General features: G+C 47.9%; 1 protein-coding gene across 4 annotated transcripts in view; it reads right to left on the bottom strand.

Moving 5' to 3' along the window:
* AKAP9 (A-kinase anchoring protein 9) overlaps positions 1-16765 on the bottom strand; it is a 2953299-nt gene that overhangs the window by 1486764 nt on the left and 1449770 nt on the right. For all 4 annotated transcript variants that reach the window (XM_069648423.1, XM_069648424.1, XM_069648425.1 and 1 more), the window contains one exon: positions 23-185. In XM_069648423.1, the coding sequence (XP_069504524.1) occupies positions 23-185 (163 nt within the window). The remainder of the gene's footprint in view (positions 1-22; positions 186-16765) is intronic.

The following is a 16765-nucleotide window of genomic DNA, read 5'->3' as shown; positions in this document are numbered from 1 at the left end:
AAAATGGAATAGCTGCACTTACCTTCTGCTTTGCTGAGCTCTGATGCCAAATGCTCTCTAGCTCTGGCCTCCTCAGCGAGTCTCTCCTGAAGTTCATCCTGGGATTTAAGCAGTTCGCTGATTTCCTGCTTTCGTTTCATGGATTCTCGCACAAGTTCGGTCTGGGTCGCCTTTGCATGTTCTAGCTGTTATGGGCAGGGGGAGAAAGGCAAGATCACAATGAAACCTCAAAATATAATATTCATAATACGTCTAACACAACCCATCATCATTTCTTAATATAGGTGGTGTAGGAAAGAATATGCGCCCCATTGAAGGGGGTATGAACATACTGTTTAAAAACACGCAACACCAACAAGTACAATTTAAGCGTAAAAAGTTAATTTGGCAGAACAGAAAAACTTGCAAACCATTTGGTATCTAGCCCATCAGTGGGTGTGATCACATACCAGAAGAGGCTCTGGAAAAGACCCATTCTCTTTCACCCCTCTGTCAATGTAAGATCCTTTACTTGGACCAATTAGTTAGCCAATACTGTAACAAGAACAAGGGACATTAATGTGAGCCATGTATTTCTTTAGTGTTGGTAGGGCTGATGGTAATAGGGTAGCAACAATCCATATATTTCTTCGGTGTTGGTAAAGCTGAGGGTGAAGATCTGATCCGTGTTGTGCATGCTTACCTTCACTTTCTAGCAGCTTCTTCAGCCCATCTAGGTAAAGAGGTAAGTCATTCTTAACATTCTTTGAGGTTGGCATGTAGTGCCACAAAGCGATTTTCCCCACTTAAAGCAAGATTGCAGTGTTATGGGATTGTATATTTTACACCATTAGCAGCAGATATTCTCAGCGACCGGCCTTCCATGAGGGGTCTCGCAAGATTTTTCAGGGAAGAGGAAGGGCTGGTCTCCTCAAGCAGCCACCTCGACATGTGGATGAAAAAAGGGGACCGGGTGCTACCCCAGGAGGGAAGGTCCAAAGGAGTTCAAGTCTGAAAAGGTTAGGGTTGGTGAGCCCTCTCCGCAAGACCCTCCGTCAGGGACTGGGCAAGTGGCACCTCACTGGTAGAGACTCCCCGCTCAGGGGACAAGGACTCCCATTCCTGTGATTAACCATAGTAGTATATGTGGAACTATAAGATATGAAGAACATTATACAATCCAGAGACTTGGCTGACGACAAACCTAAAATACCCCATTATGGCCAAGGAGGAGGATCTGTCTCTTTAAGCAGAGACGTACATTTAACTGAGATGAGGAGGCTGGAAAGGGAGAGCATGTTGAGAAGAGATGAAGGAGAGAGAGAGAGAGAGAGAAAAAAGAGTAAGCTGGGGAAGCTCCCCGATGGCGTGATGCCTGGAGGAGGCACAGAAGAGGAGAGCCGCAGAGCATGCAGCTTTCGGCAAGTCTTGAGCATCTGAAAGAAACGCTGAAGGCACGTCTTTTCTGAACAGAGAGAAGCCGAGGTGAAGGGAGTCCTCATCCCAGTGGTGGCGTGACCACCATGAATTTGTGGTGGGTTGTGTGCCCGTCAACTAGAGCCAAAACATTCCAGCGGGGGAGTCAACGAGATGCCCTGCAACCCGCTTCCAAACCCGGTTGCAACGAGAGAGAGAAGAATGAGTGTGGGACACGGACAACAAGAAGAAGCACAAGATCTCGAGCAGAGTAAGAGAACCCGAGCGAGCACCGAGCCGGAGAGCATTCTCCTGCAGGTACAGAAGTAATGTGAGTAACGGGGCATCGTTATGGAGCAAGAGAAACTCGTCCCAGTGAGATTGACGAGCTACTAAATATAAAGCCATTTAAGTGGAACTGTGCTAATGTGATCAAGAGAATAACGAATACGCCTGAAAGAGAAGGTATTAAGAACTGGGCACAAACACCCTGGAAAGAGAGGGGTCATAAATCATTTTTTATGAAATAAAGAGTTGAGGAAACCAGAGAGAAGTCTATAAATATGAATAGGAAGTGAAAGCAAGTGAAGAGAGAAATAATTAAACGGAGCAACCTGTGCTACAAGGAATGAAGAGACTGACCAAGTGGTGCATTGGTGGTTGCTATAATCTTTCATTAAATGAAAACCAAACCTATCTATCCCTAACTCCAAGGGGGTTTCCCTACGTAAACTAAAGAAACGTGGGTGCTCGTCAGCAAATCTGTGAGTCACAAGGCTGCTACTCTATCCCGGTCACTAAAACAAAACAATATAAAGTCCAGCTAGTGTTCATAAACCAGGAAAATTACTGCCTTCCCCTGGATGCAGAGCGTCGAAATGCCTCACAGATAGCCAAAGCAAAAGTTCCACAAATGGTGCGGGTTCTCCATAACCCAACAGAAAATAAACAAACCGCTATATAAAGTTTTTGTGGACTGGTTCCCCAATGTCTTTCACAGTTCTTAATAAGATGTGTTGCTCCCTTGGGGAGGTTTTCACAATCTCTCGGTTTTTGTACAGTTCTTGATCCGCCCCACTGGGACGATTAAGCTGTTCCCCGGAGTCTCTTCTGACTCTCCAGCACCACACTACTGTGGAACTAGACTGGGAAATGTATCACAAGTTGGTTCACGTTTTTCTCCGTTTTCTTATAGTTTACAATCTCAAAGGGTTTTCTATTTTCCTGGCTTTTTAAGCGTAAAGAACATGACAATGTTAATGGTTTTCTTCTCATCTTTGAGGAAGGCAAGGTTAATGTCATGAGCTGAAAAGAAGCGACTCTGGTCAACCCCAGATCCTGCCAAATGTTCGCGCCTTGAAACACGTGTATATGCATGTTATAAATGCCATATCATATGAAATCAGCAGTGGGTAACAGCAGTGTCAACAGAAGATGACAGGTTTGGCTTGATGGACCAGCTCTAGATCATTCTGGAGTGTGCACAGTGATTCTTCCATTTGACAGGGTTTTCCCCAGCTATTCAATGTTCGGATAGAGAAGGAAAGTATGAACTATCCCTGGGCATCCAACCTTTTGAGACCCCTCTGTTGTACTTTCCAGGGTCGATAAGATAACCCCCATCTATGGTTTTTCATGGAGTTGAGGCCTCAGGCTTACAGACAACATAGCTACTCAATTGCTGAGGTAGGTGGTCTCAGTTCATACTATTCACTGTTATCGCTTGTTGCCGTAATTGTTTTTGAAAGTCAAAAGAGTTTCTTGAACAGCTGGTTCGCTCCCTCCCAAACTTTCGTTAACGTGCGTTACCGGTATTGGGGTTGGGATGCTTTACTTGGTCAGTAGGATTTCGGGTGACGGACAGTCACCTTCTCCTACTCTCGTCAGGGTTCGCTTCTTGGGCCCTCCACAGCTGGTTGTCGATAAGCATACCAGGGACTCGACCTTCCTTCCCTGTATTGAATGTCCAGCCACCACCTCTCTGAATACTGTTCAGGTTTGTGAGCTGTGTAAACGGATAAGGTAAGTGGTTTTGGTGCAACTTTTGGACGTCCAGTCCGCCCTCTACAGGTCACGTCACCACAACCCAATCTCTGTCCTTCTGTAGGGCCAACTCTGGGCCGACTGGTATGATGCTTTCCCTGCATCTTACGAACAATGCACTTCTGGCCAACCGTGGTGTTCTCCCACTCCTTCCCTTTTTCGGCTTGTCCATCACCCACTTCAGCCACCAGCTTTCAGTTGTACAGCGTTTGGCGTTCTGCATCCAATATGGGATGCCTATTCCCTTCTTAATTTCTGCTTTCTCCATGGCCAACACCCTGCAGGCCTGTGAGACGTCTTTGTGCGTCCCTTAAACCACACCCTCCACGTCTCCTGCTCAAGCTTCTCAGGCCTGCCTTTGGGTGTTCTCTCGGCTTCAATCTCTCTCCAATTCTCGACTTTTGTCTCCACCTCGATGTCTTTCTCTGGTTCTCTCTCATACACTATTCAGCATCCTTCCCGGTACCCTTCCGCCTTAGTTTGTTTCTGATGCCTTGATATAGTACGGTCTGCCCGGACGTAACGTCCATTCCATGGACTACAACAGGTGTGGAGGTTTTTCCACTCACTTGTAGCTTTCTCGGGAGCTTCTTCGTCTCAGTACCTAAAGTATCAGGGTAGTTCGATGTTTCACAGTAACACATGGATTTAGATATATAAGGTTCAGGTCCTACCGTCAGTTTATTGGGTTGTGGTTTAAAGGGGCTGTAGCTCCCAATCAAATCCTTATCCCCAGGAGAGGAGTCCAACTCTATGAGATCCTTCCACATATTTCCACCCATAGGGGGACTATTGGTTAGTAGCCTCACTTCCCTAGGCTCATGGAGAGGGGTTCTCCCCTGGGGATAAGGGACACCACCTGAAGGATCATCACAAATCCCAGGACTAAGACGGCCTAGGTTACAAGTGTCAGAAAGGCATATAAGCCTGGATAAAAGTATAAGAAAGAGTGATGCAAAGGATTGTGGAACAACTGTCCCTAAAATAAAAACCCAAGTACATTGTAAAAGAGTTACAAGATCTTGCTAGAAGGTGGCAAGAGACTATTTGAAGATATCCTACTGAAGACAGCTTTGGACTAAGAAGAGACATTGACATAAAAGATAACCAGGAGAGGGGAGATATTCTCCTAGTATAATTTAAAACAGTGGTAGGGTCAGTTAAAAATCATTTTGGAACGTGGACATATTCATTTGGGACTTCCTGGTGACTGATGGGTGCCTTTAGTTATTTATTAATCTTTCCCCCTCTAGCAATAGGGGGAAAAATAGACTGTATCTTTATTATTTTAATAAACACCAGTAACAATGGCCTTCACTTGTCAGCCTCCTGCTTCCGACGCGCCGCAAATCCAGGTTGAGATTCCACGAATTGTAGCAACAACGGATAAGGGGAAAAGATCCCCAGGATCAGGTTGTTTTCCAGGAATCAAGAAAACACAGGTAGAGGCACCAGGATAGAATTTAAGGATAAAACGAGGAACACCATGGGGCTAGCAGGACTAGGTCAGGAGCGCAACGCCAGGGAACCAAGAAGCATGGAGAGATACCAGGACAAAGCGTATGCAACGAGTCCAAAACGAGTTGAGACACATCGCTTACCGTTTGGGGCATGTATTACAGTTGCAGTGAGTCTCAACAGCATTCGAGTGGCAAGCACCATCTTGGCGTGATGATTTGCATACGTCCGCAAGCCGCCACCTTCTTGTGATCTCTTCTTTCGGGCCTTCTTGGAAAGAGATATGCCATCCTCCACTGTTGCCATAACGATGCAGCTGCCATTCTTCTGTACCCTCTGCAGTGTCTGTCAACAGGCACTTCCTTTACTACCTCCCCTGGAAAAAGAGATTCCTCTTGCTGACTTTATTTCTCTCTTTAGGAATATTGTCAGACGTATGAATCCGTAGCTTCACTGAAACAATCAAGTTTAAAAAAAATGGACCCCACATGATTTATGGCTTTCACCAGAGGTGGTGTCTGCCAGGACGGCTAAACGTAAAGCTGAACGCAACTGGCGCAAACATCCAACTGATACATCACTTTTGGCCTAAAAAGCCTTTGTGAAGATCTTTAAGAACACTTTGTCCAAGGCCAAGGAAATTTAATTCAATGCCAGGATCGAGGCGGCAAAATCTAAACCCAGGAAACGGTTTGTAGTTCTACAGGAACTGAAAGGCACTCCAGTGGAATCTCATCCTGTGGCTGATAATGGCTGATAATAAATGGTGTTGCATGATCAACGATAGTTTTGGTCTGAAAAATTCATCTGCATCAACATTGTATAGCGGTTCAAATTTAATCCCTTCAAACTTCTGGAAATCTGATTTCCTCCATCTGTAATACATATAGCCCTTTATCCATCCTTTTTGCTTTTTTGATGAAGTTTTGGAAAAAGAGGTCACTGACTACGATGAAACCAACTTCGTGCAAAGAAGACTGTTCCCCTGCTGCCTTGTTCCAAGAGTTTCTGAGCTCTCTCATGCCCTGGGTGACCACCTTTATTAACCGTTCCTTCTCTGAAGTCTCCGTTCCAGATAACTTCAAGGAGGCTTGGATTACACCTTTATAATAATTAAAAAAAAGTACCTTGTCTTCAGTGATCTTGAAACTTTCAGGCGGATCACAATTATTCCTTCACGCTGAAAATACTTGATAAAGTGGCATACACCCAACATCAAAATTATGTTGAACTACACAACATTCTTGCTCAAGGACACTCCGGGTTCTGTGTGAATCATAGGACCGAAACTGCACTATTGGATCTCAAATCCAATGTAGCATGTATAACTGATGATGGCAGTGCAGTCTGGCACTGCTATTACCCCTGGATCTGTCAGCTGCTTTTGATTTGGTTGACCATGCTCTCCTAGCAGAAAGACTTGTCAAGGTTGGCGTGTGTTCCACCTCAGCAGCCTGCTGGTTTAGATCATTCATTGGCCCTAGAACAGAATTTGTGACCAAGTATAATGCGCAATCACAAATGGCCTCTCTTCTGTGTGGTGTGCGTCAAGGTTCCTGCCCGTCGCCGCTTCTATTTAATGTTTATATCAAGCCATTATGTGATTTACTGTCATCTCTGGGGGTTCGGTTTGCAAACTACGCAGACAACACCCAGATTGTGTTAGAACTATCGTGCTCTTACAGCAAAGACTGAGACACAGTGAATAGAGTCTTCAAGGCAATTCAGTCTTGGATGGCTATGAATTCCCTGGATCTAAATAACAAGAAAACAGAGCTGCTCATTTTAGGCACCCCTTACAAGCTAAACCAACTTGACGCATCCTATAAAAGCTTTTCCATTGAGGATAATCATATCAAGGGAGCTGACTCTGTTAAAACATTGGGGGTCGTCTTTGACTATCACTTTTCCTTTAATAAACATGTCTCACCTCAAGTGCTCCTGCTCATACTTCGTCCATTTGTTATGGCAGATTTGCCCATATTTATCGGAGTCTAACAGGGCCATGATCGCGGCAGATATCATCAATACAAAACTGAACTGTTGCAATTGCTTGCTTGTTGGAACTTCTCAAGTGAACCTGAAAAGCCTACGGGTGATTAAAAATGGAGCAGTACATGCCGTCTGTGGTATCGGTCGTCCGTTTCATGTGTCTGAGGCACAAAAAAAACGGTCCTAGCTTTCGGTCAGCCAAAGAATTCAGTTCCAAGTCAAAACCTTGATGTTCACATTTTTGGCAGGAGAAGCCCCAACATATCTCTCATCATGAGTCTCAAGGGTTCCTTTTAAGCAAGTGTTCTGTTCCAATAAAGATATCCTACGCCATCAATCCCGAGTTCTCTTAAAAAAGATTGGTGGCGGGGGGGCGTGGCCAACAGAGGACGCTGACGGATGCCTCCTTGCTGATCTCTGTGCTCCCCTCCGGCACTGGGCCCTGAAACTCCCTTCCGGCGAGTAATACAACCCCAGATGAAGGAGTCTGGGGGTGCCTGAACACCTAGACCAACCATTGGGCGATTTTGCCCGTCGGTGGTGCCCTGCTGTGGCTGGGAGCAACAACGAAACCCAAGGAGCTGCCCGTCCCTCACGCCAAGATGGCAGCCGGCGGGCCGGAGAGTAGAGGAGCGGAGTCTCGGGAGCAGCCAGGGACGCGGCCTGATGAAGGTGAAGGAGCCCAGTATCGACTGACAGAGGGCCGCAGCGAGGTGTGCGGCTTAGGAGGAGAGGAGTCGGGTTTCTCCAGGCTCAGTGGATTTGTCCGGGCCGGCTGCTCGGTGCCCCTCCCCCATCCCTGGCGGCCGGCGGGAGGACAGACGGCGGGGGAGAGGTGGCCAGAGCAAGAGCAGCAGCAACGAGACACCAGCACAAGTAAGGAGGTGTTGGGCGGGCTCCAGGGGCCATGTACAAAGCCAGAGAGAAGGCCGGGGAGTGACCTGGAATGCAGTGTTGCCGGAGCACAGCTCTGGAGGAGCGCTGAAGGAGCGGGGCGGTCTCCAGGGAGGTGGAGGTGCTGGGAGGCAGACAGTGAGGCCGGAGCACAACGGAGAGGGGCCTCACTCAGTTATACGGCCGGCAATAGGGACTGCAATTGAGGCAGTAGGCATACATTACAACAGGAAGGGGGCTGTAAGGACACTGCCCAAAGAAAGGATACAGGCATATAAACAGCTTGGAGCCCCTGGAGGGGTTGAAATGGTACACAGAGAGCCCGGACTTGGGACACATGGCGATGTTGGCGGCCACCCATTAGGAGCCAAGCATGAACTCTCCTTGCAGGATAATGGACAATTGGGTATGGAAGTAAGGGCAGAGGAGATAAGGTTCCCCTCTACGATCTGCCACCTATAAATCCCCGCAATTCAAGAGTCGCTGGCCCCTACAGCATCAAGTGGTGGGCATCCTGCAGCAGGGCTTCTGACCCCTGAGGACACAAGGTATGACAGAGGTATGGTGAGCGTGGTGGCACGAGAGGCACACTTGAGGAGGTGAATAAGGAGGAGGATCTGAGACGGGGCTGAGCAGCGCCCTTACACTCCCGCAGGGTTGAAGGTGACGGTGGGCCGACAGCTTGGACAGAGCTGTTGAACAAGCCAGGCTGTGAGGTACAAGGGCAAGAGGAGTAGCTATATAGGCAACTATGTCCAAGCAAACGGCAAAGCTGAAAGGTGCCGCATCTGGGGACATTAAGGCCCTGATGCAGTCCACAGACGCCAACAAGGGTAGTCAACAACAGGCAATTGTGCAGATTCACTCCCAGCATCCAGAAAGCGCCAGTGAACCGGAGAATCCTCCGATTCGAAAATCGGAATTGATGGCAATACTCCAAGAGCTCAAAAGAGACATCAAGGATAGCGCCTCCCAGGTGGCCAAGACAATCGCGGATCTCAGCAAGGCAGTCATGGCAGTGGAGAAAAGGGTTGATGAGATGGAGACGGCAGTGGCGGAGCAGGGGCAGAAACATGATGAACTCACCAGGAGAGTGGCTGAACTGGAACAACAGATGGACCAGGTTCAGACAAAACAGGAGGAGGCCGAAAACAGGTCTAGGTGAAATAACATACGTATCCGGGGGATCCCAAAATCAGTAGCGGATCCCAATTTGCAGCAATATGTAATAGACCTGTTCAGGCAGATACTGGGGGTGGCGGAGGACAGAGAGATCATATTGACCACACACATCGGGTATACTCCACTTTCCAACTCAGCAGAAACCTGACCCCAGATGTGTTGACCCGAGTTCATCTCTTCCAATTGAAGGAGGACATCATGCGAGCGGCGAGGGAAAAAGAGTCAACAAACGGTGCCCATTCAGCTCTATCAAAACTTGCCTAAGGCCACCCTTGCAAGGAGGAAACGCCTGAGGGTAGTCATGGATTGGCTCAGAACAGGAAATATACGATATCAGTGGGCATTCCCAGCAGGGCTTTGCTTTGAGTGGAAGGGGCAGCGACATATAATCCGGAAGGAGGAGGAGATGGATGGCCTCATGAGGGAGGACGACGAAGCCGGGAATGGGGACAAAGGTGACAAGCTGCCCGCAAACAAGGAAGGTGGGGTTAGATTAGAAAGGGAGTGATGGAGACCAGCACAACCCCGGCTGAAGGGCCGATACACAGCTCTCAAGGCGCCTGACCCTACACATGAGAATCAGCGGCAGACGGAGCGATTAGAGGAGCACCTCTTAAGCAAAGTTCGTCAGGAGTTACAACCAGGGGGATTCCAAGTCAAGTTTGGTGGGACATGGCACGGTGGGGCTATTAATTCCCATAATACCAGCAGTGAGGGTGAACACAAATTGCATATTGGGAAGAATTAGCAATGGAAATATGCCGGGGGGGCTGGGGGGTGAGCTCGGATCCCCAAAAGTCCTGGGGGTACACGAACATCCGGTGAACCACTGTGGTAAGCATGGTGGAAGTTGCTGTTAAAGGTTGGGGGGTTGTTATAAGTTTGGGGGTTGAGGGTAAGGTTAAGGAATACATTAAGCGGGCTAAAGGCACAGAGGGCTTAGACAACAACCATAGGGGTGCAGAGACCATGACTGAGTTAAAGTTTGTGACATTAAATGTTCAGGGGCTTAATTCCCCCAATTAAAAGGAAATCTAAGATGAGGAGACTTATGGATCTCCAGGCCGCAGTTGTGTGGTTACAGGAAACACCTGCTCCCTGATGACGAACACAGGTTAAAACACAGAGCATTTCCCATGCAATATCTGGCCTCCAGTGGGACCAAGAAGAGGGGGGTAGGCATATTGATAGCCAAAGGAGTCCGATTTGAGAGGCACTTTATAAAAAGGGACCCAGAGGGCTGATATCTAGCAGTAGGGGGGATGCTGATGGACCAACAGGTTACCTTGGTGGCAGTCTATGCCCCCAATGATAGGCAGCATCAGTTTCTGCTGGAGCTGTTGCCCAGGGTTGCTGAGTGGGGAATAGGGCAAATCTTTATAGGGGGAGATTTTAATGGCGTGATGGACACACCGATGGATAAAACCCCCCCTGCCACCTCTCATGACAACAGCTACAGGCAACCCCTAGTTCAGTTCCTTAGAGAACTTAACCTGATCGAAACCTGGCGCTTCTTCCGTCCTCAGGACAAGGCCTACATTCACTATTCTGCTGCACACAAAAGCTATTCGCGGATCGATATGGTGCTAATTTCAGCTACCCTGGTCCCACAAGTTACAGGGGTAGAAATAGGGGTGCGTTGCTTAACTGATCACGCACCGGTTTCCTGGAGCGTTGAACTACCCGCTTCCCTGCTGCATACCCAAAGACCATGGCGACTGAATGAAATAATTCTAAAAGACTTGGCGTTGAGGGCAGACCTAGAGTGTTCCCTAAACAATTACTTTCAAGAAATCACCACAGAGGGGGTTGACTGGGGAACAATATGGGATGCCAGTAAGGCGGTGGTGAGGGGCGAATTCATAGCACATATGGCACACTTTGTCCAGAGGAAAGAGAGGGTGAGGCGGGACATGGAAGCAGAAATAAGAGCAGCGGAAGAACAATATAAAAATAAAGGGTCACAGAAGGCATGGCGGACACTTAAAAAAGTCAAGGCGGCCCCAGAGGCGCATTTGGCAGACGAATCAGCTCAACTCATTCTACGCTCTAAACAGTCGTATTATATACATGCGGATAAGGCCAACAGGTTCCTCTTGGCTAAATTAAGAATGCAGAAAAATCGGAACCGCATCACCCAACTTAGACACGGTAGCAGTAACGGGGCGAAAGAGAGATTAGGGAGGCAATGCACACATACTACAAGCGAAATCTGAAGGGGATGGGTTGGATCGGGAGGAACAGGAGGCATTTCTGAGGCAGGTGGAGCTGCCGCAAATCACAGAGGAGGATAGGTAAATGCTAGAAGCACCCATAACAGAAGAGGAAGTTGGACAGGTAATAGGCACCCTGAAAGGGCATAAGTCTCCTGGTCCGGATGGATTTAGTAACGAATACTATAAAACATTCAGGGGCACCCTGGTAGGCCCCTTAACAAAACTGTTCAACGAAATAAGGGAATCGGAACGAGCCTCCCGGGACATGGGTCCAGCCACTACGGTTCTCCTTTTAAAGCCAGAAAGGGATCCCTTGGAATGTGCGAGTTATCGCCCCATCTTGTTAATGAATGGGGACGCAAACATTTATTCCACAATTTTGGCTCGGAGATTGCCAAGCGTTCTGCCTAAAATAATCCATCCGGATCAGGCGGGATTCGTGAAACAACATTCATAGGGCGATTAACACCATTGAATGGGAGAGAAGGACGGGGCAGCGGTTTTCAGTGTTGGCCTTGGATGCCTCCAGAGCTTTTCATAGCCTAAATTGGGAGTATTTACAACTAGCCCTTTGGAAATGTGGGTGTGGTCCAATGTTCACCCGTATGGTCCTGGCTAACTACAGGAATCCCTCCACTCGGTTAATGGTTAATGGCCAACTTACGGATAGCATTCCGATTAGTAAAGCAACAAGGCAAGGGTGCCCATTGTCCCCATTGACTTTTGCGATGGCCATGGAGCCCAAAGCGCAGAAAGTACGCGATGACCAGGAAATCCGCAGGGTGGAGGCGCGAAATGGGGGACCCGAGAAAATTGCACTCTACGCGGATGATGTCTTGATGTTCTTAAAAGATACAGCGCACTCGCTCCCTGCGACCATAAAGCTGCTTGATAACTTTGCCAAGGTCTCCGGGTTTCATATTAATTACTCTAAATCTAAGGCCCTTAACATAACTGAGGACCAGGTTCGCGTGCCAGAATGGGAAAAGCGGTATACACTGAAATGGGAGGGGAAATCGGTGAGGTATCTGGGGATAAATTTGGCATCTGAGCATGGGAGGCAATATGGGGCTAACATCCCGGAATTATTGAAAACACTGATAGCAGACCTCAGGCGTTGGGATAGGCAGGAGCTATCCTGGCTTGCTCGTATAACGGCAGTCAAAATATCCCTTCTCCCTAGGTTCTTGTACGTGATGGGGCGCTCCCAATACAGGTACTAAGTGATGTCCTTTATTTGGAACAAGAAAAAGCACTGGGTTCCCAGGAAGGTGCTGTATCGCCCACCGGCATTGGGGTACCAGAACTCTGCAGATATCTATGGGTAGCTCAAGTGGCACCAATGCTGCAGTGGGCGCCGGAAGAGAACCAAAATAGTTGGATAATGGTGGAAAGGGAGGCAACTACGATCCCTCTGAAGAGCCTGGGTTTCCTGCCAGCTAGATATAGAGGGAATGGAGGAACACTCCAGGAAACGACCAAAGGCACATTATGGTATTGGGACAAGGTTTTGTGGGGGAAAGGGATACAAATAGGCGGAGGCCCTCTTGCGGCGTTGATGCACAACACGGAATTTACACCAGGAATGCAGCCTGGCTTTTGGACATTGGGGAGGGGGGCAAACTCTGTCAGTGGGGGACCTGTACGAGGAGGGAGTACCCTTGACATATGAAGGCTGTAGGGATAAATTCCAAATCCCTGAGGGGGAGCGCTTTCGCTATACTCAAGTCAGACACTGGATCACAAACTCCAAAACAAGGGAAGGGGCAACCCGGGACCCAGTAGGTCTAGAACTCACTTTAAAAGAAGGGAGGTCGGAGAGAGGGGTGTCAAGGCTCTATAAACTGATGAGCGGGGCAGACCCAGAGGAGAGCCTACAACACATATGGAAATGGAAGCAGGATGGAGACGAGCCAATACCCGGGGAGGTGTGGAGTCAAATATGGCATCGGGCCGCAAAAGGCTCTAGGTGTGCCGCAACTAGAGAGGCGGTGTACAAACTACACCTGAGGTGGTATATGACGCTGCAGAGGCTGCATTCCATTAATCCGGAGTACCCCCCAGTATGCTGGATAGGGTGTGGACAAGTTGGAGACCTGATCCATATGTGGTGAGCTTGCCCATTAGCTGAGACATATTGGAAGGAGATCCTGAGCGATATTAAAGAAGTGGTGGGCGTTCAACTCCCCTCAGATCCATTGGTAATTCTGCTGGGAAAGGCGGTGGAGGGTTGCTACGTGAAATCTGGGAATAGAGTTGCTCTTATCACCCAAATGCTGAGTTCGGCTAGAATCACCCTGGCACAAGCATGGAAAGATAAGCAAGGGCCGGTAGTGGCCAGGTGGTGGGTGAGATTGTGGGGAGCGATGGCCATGGGGAAGGTAACAGCATTGGCGTATGGGTCGATTTCGAAATACCAGAGTATATGGCAACCGCTCCACGAGTTTATGGAGGACAGGGAGCAAATGTACTTTAAGCCTAACCTCCTCCGCAAGGTATCTATCTTATGAATTCCGCACATTAACGGTATTGCACTGGTGCACAATGCATCTTCGTGAACTGGACACTGTTGTGTTGCCTTAACCAAAGTTGGAAGTTGGAAGTTATACGACAAGAGGGGGGGTAAGGTGTGTTATAATAGTTACAATCATGAGTACTTGTGCGACAACACTGTGGTTCAAAATGATGCTTACGATGCTTGTAATTTGTGCTCTTGAAAATAAAATAAATAAAGTTTGTAAAAAAAAAAAAAAAATTAAAAAAGATTGGTGACTCAAGCTTTAATGCCTGGGCACGAAGTCTCTGGAACTCACTACCACACCAGCTCAAAGGATGTACGTCGACCGATCAATTTAAGAAACGCCTAAAAACCCATCTCTTTGATACACGTACAGACTACATTACCTTCCTCTCCCCTCTCAATTTCTCTACATCCTGTATGTTTAATGTTTTCTGTTGTGCACCGTCCTGTGAGTGCCTTGAGGCCTGTGGGCAAATGGCGCTATAAAAGCAATATATGATCTTTGCTGCATTACTGTTTAACACAAAATACGGACAGGCATTAATATATTAGCTTGAGAACAAATCAGCTTTTGGGAAAAATTAGGTACAACTAACTTATTCTTAACGGTCTGCTGAAAGATGCCATGAGGGAGGATCACGCTCCCCCACTTTTGTTTTCTGCCTTTATGACTTTGTTGTGGCATTCATCATGGTCCATTGCAGTTGTCTATGGAGAAAATAGAGGAACTGGAGTCTGGATCCAGAATTATGGAGTTTAGTGAAAGATTTTCATGAGAATACTGTGAGAAACCTAAGGGTGTCTTGTCTCACTATCTAGAGCTTGGGGATCTCTTGCTCAGGTGGCCGGCGCACAGCCATTGCCTTTGTATACAGACCCCAGGGTGGACAAGTGCGGGAGGATCACCTGGGTGAGTGGTCCTCTGGGAGTGAGACATTCGATGTCAAGATGCAGTATCCCCATCTTCACAACACACCCCTACCCAACACTTCCTCCCCCTTTATAGGTTGTTCAAAGTCTTGTCCCATTGCCCCATCCCCAATTCCAACAGGTACCCACATCAAAGGGAGGCGTAGAAGAACAAACTACACCCTATATCTCACAACAAGACATTTTTACCACCTTTCGAAAAAACTACAACTCCCACAATACTTACCTCCGCTCTAGAAATCCCATTTAATAAACCACTGGGCCGAAGAGGCGGCGAGAGGGAGCGGTGATGATTACATATAGAAACCAATGCACCAGGGATTCCTATGGGCAGTCACCATTTTGACCCAGTAATGATGTCAGGCAAGGTCAGGCCTCCCTCTACAATCATTCCCACCTGAAACCAGTTAACTCTCCCAGGAAGTATAAAAGGTGGAACACACAGACACTTCGAGCAAGCTGGGGATGCTGGATGGTGCACAGCGGCCGAGAGAATTCAAGCAGGAGACACCATGGAAGGAGAAGGACTGTGTAAATGCTGGGCCTGTGAGTACAGGGGAGGCTGCAGTGTGGCGAGGGAGTTCTAAGTCCAGGGAGCCAAACCAGGGGAAGCTGGTGTTACCTGGCAACGCCCGCATGAGAGCTCCTCCCTGGGGCAAAACAGGGAAGCCCAGGCCTTTGAGATGTAGGTGGTGAGACCACGACCTCAGAGACATCCGTTTAAGACGCTCTGCAACACCCAAAACCGCCTGGATGCCATTAAGGGGAGCTGGTAAAGTGGGAGCCAAATAAGAAAGCTGCATTGTGGGACTTGAAGTCCAGAGAATTTTTCTTTTTTTTTAATTGAACTTTTGTACAAAGCGAGAGGGTTTGACCATGACTGAGGTAGACCTGTGTGAGAAGCTAATGGATGGGTTTGAGCCCGACTGAGGGAGACCCATAAGAATTGGAGCAGGGTGGAACACGAGAAGGAGCAGAACTTCTTGGGCAAAGGCAAACCCACTGGAGCAGAACAAGCAATCGACGGACTAGAGTGAAGGGTTGGGAAACCCTGAAGTTCTCTGCAGGAGGCTGTTCCCTCCGAAAAACCGGGAAAGAGCCAAATCCGAGACAAGAAGACTGCATTGTGCTTCAAGGACCCAGTCAACCCTCCCGGGTGAACGACAGACTTGGACAGGCGAGGCCAAGCCTGTGGTACTAACCTGGACTCCTGAATTGAAGCCACCAAGTGAATGAACTCTGAAATGCAAAATGGTCAAGATTAACCCGTCAAAAGGGGAAGTGAAAAGGTGAATGCTTGAAGAGAAAGATTTTTTAACGTTTTGCTTAGGGTACAGAACTACCAAGACCAAGAGACACTGGGGCAAATAACACAAAAGGAGAGTGAAAGTGAAAGTCAAAGTGGTTCTGCGGAGGTCCATAGTAAAAGCCTTGCACATTCAAAAGTCTTTGACATGGGTGAAAGGTCCGAGCCGGACTGAGGGAGACCTAGAATGTAAAATAAGTTAGGGGAAGGGAACCCATAACGAATGTGAATGAAGTTGAGAAAGGGAACCCCTGCAAGTGCTGTGATTGCGAGGTCTGAGTCCGGCTGAGGGAAATCTACGTTGAATCAGGTACTTTTTGCGTTGAGAGGTTCGAGCCCGACAGAGGGAGACCTGTGGGAACTTTTTAATGATTGAACTGTGAAAGTACTCTGGTGAACTGGAAAACCAGTGACGTACGTGGTATGCCAAGCGGGCCTCGACCCACGTTTTGAACTGCTTCCTGATAACCTGAGCCAGAGTGTGTCATCCTGCCTATGGAGAAACGCCTTATTCCGTGCTGTCCACCGTGGGAAGGAGAGCTGACTCAGCAATCTTGATTCTTTATGCTATAACACTGACTTCTCTTTGCATACATAGTCCCCTTTTCACACTTTTTGAATAAGAGATATTCTCAAAATTAGGTTTTGTTCGTATAGGCCATTGTGATTTGACAGAGACTGATTAGGACTGTTTTCTTTATTATTTGATGGTAGAGACTACTCCCATCATAGCAATAGGGCAAAGTAGGAGTTTTCCCAAACCCCACGTATCTAATAAAGGTTTTGAAATTGTATCTCTTGTGTCAGTGTCATACTTGCGATACCATG

The sequence above is a fragment of the Ambystoma mexicanum genome, chromosome 2q, assembly GCF_040938575.1.
Source record: "Ambystoma mexicanum isolate Mex_15411 chromosome 2q, UKY_AmexF1_1, whole genome shotgun sequence".
Taxonomy (NCBI): Eukaryota; Metazoa; Chordata; class Amphibia; order Caudata; family Ambystomatidae; genus Ambystoma; species Ambystoma mexicanum.
Note: the sequence above shows the minus strand (reverse complement) of the source record. Positions and strands in the feature narration are given on the sequence as shown.